The following is an 8,717-nucleotide window of genomic DNA, read 5'->3' as shown; positions in this document are numbered from 1 at the left end:
AGGTGGCAAAGACGCTCGAGTGCTCGTAGACAGACATAACCCAGGGGACCGCACAATTATTTAAGCATTTTACTCGAAAATACGAAATTTTGAGCCATTTCCCCCTCCATGAGGATTGGCATGGGGTGACTTTGGCGACTCGATACAGACCTCTAAGTACCCTCTGATGACTTTTCATCGCGAAGTCACCCTTGGAAGGCATCGGTATCGATTTTAAGCCCATTTTTGCAAAACCTTAAATTTTATTGGTTTTTAGTGAAATTTCGAGATTTCACCCTCAAAGAACAGACTGAAGATATTATCCGATTTGAAAATTTCAAAGTCGGTAACCTTAAGAACTTTTTCTAGATGTTAGCGCCACGCAGTGAAAACCTCAGACAACAACGCTGCTATGCAAGTTAGAGAGAAGTTTATGTTTAAACTTCGCGCGCAACATGCTACTTGAGCTATTATGGATGTGCTTGAAGTCACCTTCAGCAGAAGTTAATGACATTTTTTTACATTTTTAACGCTGCAAAAAGAAAGTATTGCAATTAATCCGTGAGTTTCTAATAGAAAATTTAACTTAAAATCTGAATTTCAACAGTTTACAAGTTGATCTTGCTGTTTTTTTCGAGTTTTTAAAAAGGAACCGAATGGGGACCCAATGGGGTCTTTACGGGTACTTTTTAGAGGCTACATTCGGTTCCTTTGGTCTGCCAGGGAATGACAGATACGCAATTCAAACCGACTCGCTTTCTATCGGTTTTTTTCCTGGGAAAAAGAAGTTTATTTAAACATTTTATTCAAAATTTTAATATTAGATTAATTGAACTGAAACTCAAGTTTCATTTTCGCAATCAGCCATAGAATACACATGAATAATTACTTTTTAAGAAACACCACCCTCCCCACATTCTGTTTTTAGGCTTCCGAAAAACCCCATAAGTGAAAAAATGAGTTTTGCGAGTTTTTAGCGCTAATTATGATTTTTTGCGTTTTTTAAATATAAATTGCTTCTAGTATATAAAATACCACTTTACACTGATAACTTGATATGTTAAAAAATTTATTGTATCAATTTTCTATTAGAATAATGTCAGAAAATTTGAGCTTTTTCCACAATTTTCCACTTTCATCAATATTCAATTTGAATAATGCTAGAAACTTTCGTTTTTTCTGAAATTTACAAGTATTTGTCTACTTTTCACTTAGGGTGAGCTAAAAATTAATTTAACGTAGCAAAAATAATGACTCAAAAATTATTATTGTTCATAACTATCTTCCTCTTTAATAATGCTAATAGTTGCGTTTTCTTCTGAAATGTTAAACTATTCAAGCAATTGGTTATAATGTTTTTTATCGAATGTTTATTTATTATTTCTTCATTACTAGAAAGGCAAAACACAGTTAGAAATTTCAAAAAAATACGCAACTTTCTAACATTAAGCAAAGATTATTAGTAATATCATATTAACAATATATTATTATCATTAAAAATTTATTTTTACTTTTCTAAAATTGAAATGTTTCGTTCGTAGCTATAATAGCGAAGTATAACGAAATTTACATTCCGCGGATTAGATTTTATCGCCAACTGTCAGCGGTGGCTAGAACCACCTACGAGACATTTCTTTAGATTTTGAGGTTAACTCGCCTCTCATGCTCATGTTTCTCTGCCTTACTGCAAACACCTATACAGGTGCTTGTAAAGTTCACTGATAGGATTGTATATAAGGATTCTATAAGTGACCTATATAAGATCCTATATATAATCCTAAATGATTCTATTTTAAGGGTATTGGTTCCTACTTCCCACGTTAGAATCCATATGAGAACCTATACAGTTTCCCACTACTAGGCAATTGCATAGTCAAAAATAACTACTGCGCAGTTATATCTTTTTAATTATTAATATATTTATTATAATCTACCATATAATGATAAATAACTTAGTCCCCTTATTTTGACCGTCAGTCCCTCCTGCATATATTTCGAAAGGGTGAAATAAAATATTGTCCTTATTTGGCCATAATTGTATGTCGAAATTAGCTAGCACGGCTATTTCGTCATACTTGTATGTCCAAATAAGCTACCGTTCGCTATTTCTACATACATGTACGGCGAAATAGTCGCAGCCATAATGATAAGGCGGCGGCTACGTGCACTGAAATGTGGGTAGAAATATTCGGAGCTTTTCCATACAAATAGGGGGAGCTGGTATAGGGGCTATTTGTACCGAACATGGGCATAGGAAACACGGGACTAGGCATGCCATCCTAACTAAGCGAGTGGGGTTGAATCCACGGGATGGGGAGAATTCCATGAGTGGGGAGAGCCACCATCTTACAATGTGCTATTTGATTATGCGCAGGGGCATTTTTGCCGACAAACTGTGCATGAAAATATGAACATGTGGGCGCTGCCATGTTTGTCGCGAGACATCAAAAGGTGGCGAACCTCCCCCCTCATTGCATCAACAAGGATTGTACATGCCGCTCAGTTATTTTTTAAGGTTAAGGTTTTTCATCATTCAGCCAAGCTCAGTGAAATTTATATTTCATAGTGTATTATTTTTACCATATAAAGAAGGCTTTTTATCAAGGGCTTATTGTAGTGATTTCAAATGAGACTTGGGCAAGTTGAATATTCGAAATTTAGAATATTTAGATGTGATAACCCAGGAAAAAAGAATCGATAAAAATCGAGTCGTTTTGAATGGAGTATCTGTCATTTGCAGATTGAAAGAATGAAAATGCGATCAGTTGGCCATATTTTTAATCGTTGACCTGAGCGCGGTGCTTTAAATATGCCATTCCACATTTGTTAAAATGCTTAGTGAATAGAGTTGAATGAGACTAACCTGAAATTATTCCTATGGGAATTCTTCTGCGATTCATTAATGTGCATATGAATGGGTTGAGATTCAATTTGAAAATGAGTTCTTAAAAGATCACAACGAATAGTCAAAATACGATGCACACACAGTAATTTTCAATAAGCGTGAATCTCCGAACTGTATGTCACCTCAGGTTATATTTTACTTAGTAGAATATACAGATTAAAATTTTAAAGAATTAATTCTTTCGAATGAGAAGTATGAAGTAATACATTTGATTAGGAAAATTCTGATTAAAAAAAATTAAACAAATGCAAGTTAAATAATAAAGTGATATATTATAATTAATGCGACAATTTATTTCTAAATGTAATGTGTTAAGACGACAATTTTTCGATTTGTGTATTTCATTCGTCATAAGTCAGACGTATACGAGCGATTCAAGAAGCTCGAGCGTCTAGTGAACAACAGAATTCGAGATAACGATCTGGGATTGCAGCAGCTTCGTTGGAATGCAAATAAGTCGAGATTGCGAGTCAAGGTCGATGTTTGTACATCAAGAGGCCTACGCAAAGAAAGTTATCGAAAGATTCGGTATTACTCGAGGAACAGGGGTTTCCGAGCTGCCGGATCCTCATACAATTTTGAAAGCGGTACAATCAGATATCGCATATGCGATCAATGTGGTGAGTAAGTTTTAGAATGAGCACAATGAGAGTCATTGGCGAGCAGTGAAGCGCACCACTGCGTACCTGATCAAGACAGCAAACATGGGAATCGAATTTCGAGCATCAAAATCGGGAGTCGAACTTGCACGATATTCAGATGCAGATTTCGCGAACGATATAGCGACTAGAAGGTCAACCACGGGTTCCGCGTTTTGCATGGCAAACGGAATAGTAACGTGGTCGTATCAGTGACAAAAACTTATATCGTTGAGTACGACAGAATAAGAGTATGTCGCGGCATCGACAGCAGCGAGGGGCCATGCGGCTACGTGCACTGTTGAGTGAACTAGGGTACCTGCAAAACAAACCGACAAAATTGTACGTCGACAATCAGAGCGCGATTCGTTTAATTCATAATCAAGAATTTCACAAGCGCACAAAGCATATTGACGTGAAGATTCACTACATTCGCTAGAAAGTCGAAAACGGTGAAATCAATGTAATCTTCGTACCTACCGAGGCTCAGTTGGCTGATATTTTCACCAAAGCGTTACCAAAGAATGGATTTATTGAATTATATACGAATCTGGGACTGTGCATAAAACGCTCAGATGGCGGAAGTGTTAAGATATGTCATCGCATTTTATCTGAGGGCTGTAAAGGATCTCGCAAGAGAGCACAAGGCTAGGCAGGCGTGCAGGGAGCACAAGACTCAAGACTGAGTTCCTCGGGGCAGGTTTTCGGTAATTATGGACTGGGGGTGTTGTTTCCCACTCCTAATCATGGGATCGCAGGGCTATACGATAGCGGGGTGCTTGTAACTTTGTTACAACCTCCCCCCTCTGTATGGGACGACGTTTATTTTTTTAGCAATTCTTCAGTTTTTTCGATTTCGTCATTGAGTGTCAGGCAAGATTCTTCCCCTGTCAGATCTAGCTGAATATAACCGTCATCTTCTTCATTGTTTTTCTTGATTTGTACTTTTTGTGTTGTTTGTCTGTGTTTAAGTTCTGTCCATTTCTCCTTACTTAGAGCAATCTTTATAATTTCCTTGAACTCTTGATTTGCCTCTGCCCAGCCTCTTTTTATGTATTTGGTCCTTGTCCAATCAGGAACAGTGTGGTGGTTTTTTGTCCTATTCGACATCTGTTCACAGTACGTATCGTGAATAATGCAAAGCTGTACTGGAACCATCCTCTCGCAATGCCTGCACTGCCACATCTTTATTTCTTCAATCATCTTCTTATAAGCTGAAACATAATTTAACACAAAAATAAAATTTTAATTTTAATAAAATAAAATTTTGATTCTTTTCTTGATATCTTTTTTCTCTTTTTATTTCAAAAACATGTAGAATCTAAAGTTTTATTTGAAATATATTTTTTACAAATTTTTTATCTTAATATATCTTTTTTAAATTTTCTGTGTTATTCATTCCTATGAGTATCCTTTAAGATTCTGCTTTTCCGTGACTCTTCTTTCCTGAAAATTAACTTATCTCTAAAATCTACTTTTATTTTTAAGTGAAAATCAAACTTAGCCTCTTATAGCCGTATTTATTTTTATTTGCAACTCATAAATTTTCTTTGTAAAATTCGTTTCTTTTAATCAAATTTAAATTGAATTATTAAATTAAATTTCAAAAAATATCTATATCTGTGGTGTATGAAACGAGTAAAATTATCCTTTCTGTTGTGTTTGTAAAGAGTCATCAGAATTGCTTATTTTGTTATTTATGAGAAGTGAAACTTTTATTAATAATCTGTCTTTAATTTTTACAATAACCAAATATCCTATTAATTATTTTTCTTGTGCCGCCACCCTTCTTCTTGTTTTTTTAAATTTATTTGTTACTTCCTCTATACGATCCTCCATTTCCTTCCTTCTGGCTTTCTCCTCTTGTTCTTTCCTCCAGGCTATCATTTTCTCCCAGTCCTCTCTTGATATTAGTCCTTTTCTTAATCTTTCTGTATAAACAAGTTTTTTAATCTTCTCATTGTGCTTCTTTTCCTCGTGTCTTGCTCTTGCATGATCAATGTCTCGTCTTTCTTCTCTATTCCCTTTTGCTATTTTTCTACATGCCTCATCCCTTATTTTTTAAATTTCTTCTGTCATCTCTTTCTCTATCTTCTCCTTCTTTAACTTGCCTTCCTCTTCTCCTCTTATTCTTCTTTCCTCTCTCGTCTCATTTAGAGGGGGTTGGTTTCTTAACAGGCTCCATACCTCGCACCAAAAAGAAAAATTTTAATCAAAATCTATTCTCTACTAATAAATTTTTTTATATATTTTACGTTCCAATTACCTAGTGATGTTCCATTTTTCGTTTTTAATTCGTAAATTGTTGGTGAAATTCTTGCTTTGATAAAAAATATTCCTTCAAAATGTTTGTTCAGTTTCTGAGCCATTCCTTTCCCTTTATTTGACAATGTTTTATTGCTTTTTAGTACTCGCTCGCCAATTTAAAAAGTTATAGGTCTACGTCTTAAATTATAATACCTAGATTTCGTATCAAAGCTTGTATGGGTTGAAGTTCTCTACGTAAATTTAAAAAAGCTGGTTTAAAACCTGTAGACGAATGTTTACTAGTATTGAACGCAATTTGCAGATCATCTAAATTTTCATCCCATGTTTTATGGTCTATTTCTAAATACGCTTTAATAGGTGTTTTAATTGACCTATTGCATCTTTCTTTAGGATTTACTTGTGCATGATATTTAGGAGTTTTCGAGTGTCTAATACCAAAAGTTTTTGTCAAATTAATTATTGACTTATTTACATATTCTTTTCCATTATCTGTAAACAAAATTGTAAGTATTCCCCATTCAGAAATTATACGCTTATGAAATTCTTTTTCAATGGTTGACGATCATTTATTTTCTACTGAAATTATTTCTACCCATTTTGTAAACATATCAACAAAAACTAAAATGTATTGATTTCTCAATTTTGTCATTGGTAATGGACCCATCATGTCAGATGCTACTACCGTCCATGGTTCTTCTATTATTCGCTTTCCCATAAAACCTATCTGATTGTTTACTTTTGGTTTTATTCTCTGACAAATATCGCATTCTTTCACATATTTTAACGCAGGTCACCTAAGTGACCTGCTTGTTTAATATCATGATTTTCAATACAAACTTTTTTTCGCAATTCTTTCGGTATTGTTAATTTCCACCGGTTGCTATCTAAATTTAAGCTTGATTTTAGAGGGTCGGGTCTATAAAAACATAATTGATTATCGCGTATTCGCCAATAAGGATTTTCCTCTGGTTTTATTTTTACATGAATCATTTTATTTTTATACCAGCTATCTTCAATTTCCTTTTCTATAGAATTTCATAATCGTATTCTAACAATTCTAAAGCCCATCTTGCTAATCAACTTGTTGGATTTTTTAAGTTATTTAACCATTTTAATAGAATATGATCCGTGATAACCTTAAAATAATAACCCTCTAAATATGGTCTAAACTTTCTAATCGCCGAGAGTACGGCTATACATTCTTTTTCTGAAGCTGAATATTTACGTTCAGCTCCATTCAGACATCTACTTGCAAACGCTATTACATAATTATCGCCGTTTATTGTTTGTGTTAAAACAGCTCCTAAACCTATGTCACTAGCATCACTTTCAAGTTGGAATGGGCTTTCAAAATCAGGACAGGCTAAAATTGGTGCTATCGTTAGTAAGTGTTTAATTGTCGTGAAAGCCTGTTCCTGTTTGTCAGACCATTCTCACTTTACTTCCCTTTTTAATAACTTTTGTAATGGTTCCATAATTTCTGAAACTTTAGAGATAAATTTCCTATACCATGAAGCCATTCCTATAAGTCGTTGAAGTTGTTTAATTGTTTTTGGCCTTGAAAAATTTAAAACTGGTTCGATTTTTTCTTCATCAACTTGTAATCCTTTTTCATTTACTTTGAAACCCAAATATTTTATTTTGGAACATCCAAATTCGCATTTTTTTAAACCTATTGTTAAACCTGAATTTTTAATTTGATCTAAAACAATCTCCAAGTATTTTAAATGTTCTTCAAAATTTGTGAGACTATAATTATATCATCGAGATAACAGAATACATGCAGATTTAATTCTGGTGTTATTATTCTGTCCATCAGGCGCTGGAATGTAGCAGGAGCATTTGTTAATTCAAATAGCATCCTCTCAAACTGATACAATCCTTTGCCCGAAACAACAATGCGAAACAACAATAAACAAACATTACAAACATTATCGGAATTGGATATCAATCTTTTTTAGTGATTTTATTTACTTTCCTAAAATCCAAACAAAAATCTATATTTTCCATTCGGTTTTCTTTGTCATTCTGTTCCCTGATCTATTAATTTTCTTTTCACCAGATTTTCTAATTGCACTTGTTGTGCTTCATTCAACTCTACTATGAATTCAGAAATTTCCTCGCAAAATTCTAAATTTTTCTTCTATTCTATTTTTACGCGCGTAATATTATTATTTATTACGGCATTATTTCTAAAATTATACCAATTACTTTTTCATATGCGAATAATTCTTCTATTATCGAATCATTTTTTTCTTTCTTTTCATCTAATGCCGTCTTTAATTTATAATCAACTTTCTCTTTATTGCATTTAAATGGCCCTTTAAATTCTGTATTTAAATTTCCATCTTTATTTTTCACCTGTAACTTTGTATTTATTTTGTTTCTATCCTTATTTGTTTTCCTTACTTTCTCTATATTTTGGTTAGCTCGCTTATCTAATCTCTGTACGCCCACGCTTGCACGTGCCAGTGTTGCGTCGCTCGCCATGTGGGGTCTAGTGTGTGCGGGCCCCATGCTCCCCCACACTCTGTGCCGGCTGGGTTGCTGACGGGATCGAGTCTACTGCATCACCTGAAAGGAGGGGTTGGAGTGGGGTATGTGGCGAAACGGGAGAAGAGACTTCGCACGGTAGCAAATCTGTCTCTTTCTCTCGCATGTCGTTTCCCAAGCTAACCTTCGTTCCGAATTTCAATTTACTCTTATCACTTTCCCTATTCTCATTGTCTTTCGTTTCTTTAATTATTGGCTCCTGCGTTTAATTAATTTTGAATTAATCGCATATTTAATATTTGGTAATTGTGGTAACCACCAAATCTTTTTCTCATCAACCATTTTTAAACCTAATCTTTGAATCATATCGGTTCCTATTATTCCTATCGATCTTAAATTTGAAACCAGTCTGAATAATAAATATTTTTTCCATT

The 8,717-nt window shown here is 34.2% G+C and overlaps 1 protein-coding gene across 1 annotated transcript in view; it reads right to left on the bottom strand.

Annotated features, from left to right (window-relative positions):
- LOC117167837 (putative nuclease HARBI1) overlaps positions 1-3,704 on the bottom strand; it is a 7,846-nt gene extending 4,142 nt beyond the window's left edge. Inside the window, exon 1 of the mRNA XM_033353042.1 lies at positions 3,571-3,704. Within this exon, the coding sequence (XP_033208933.1) occupies positions 3,571-3,704 (134 nt within the window). The remainder of the gene's footprint in view (positions 1-3,570) is intronic.
- Positions 3,705-8,717: the final 5,013 nt, after the last annotated feature.

The sequence above is a fragment of the Belonocnema kinseyi genome, chromosome 2 (assembly GCF_010883055.1).
Source record: "Belonocnema kinseyi isolate 2016_QV_RU_SX_M_011 chromosome 2, B_treatae_v1, whole genome shotgun sequence".
Classification (NCBI taxonomy): domain Eukaryota; kingdom Metazoa; phylum Arthropoda; class Insecta; order Hymenoptera; family Cynipidae; genus Belonocnema; species Belonocnema kinseyi.
Note: the sequence above shows the minus strand (reverse complement) of the source record. Positions and strands in the feature narration are given on the sequence as shown.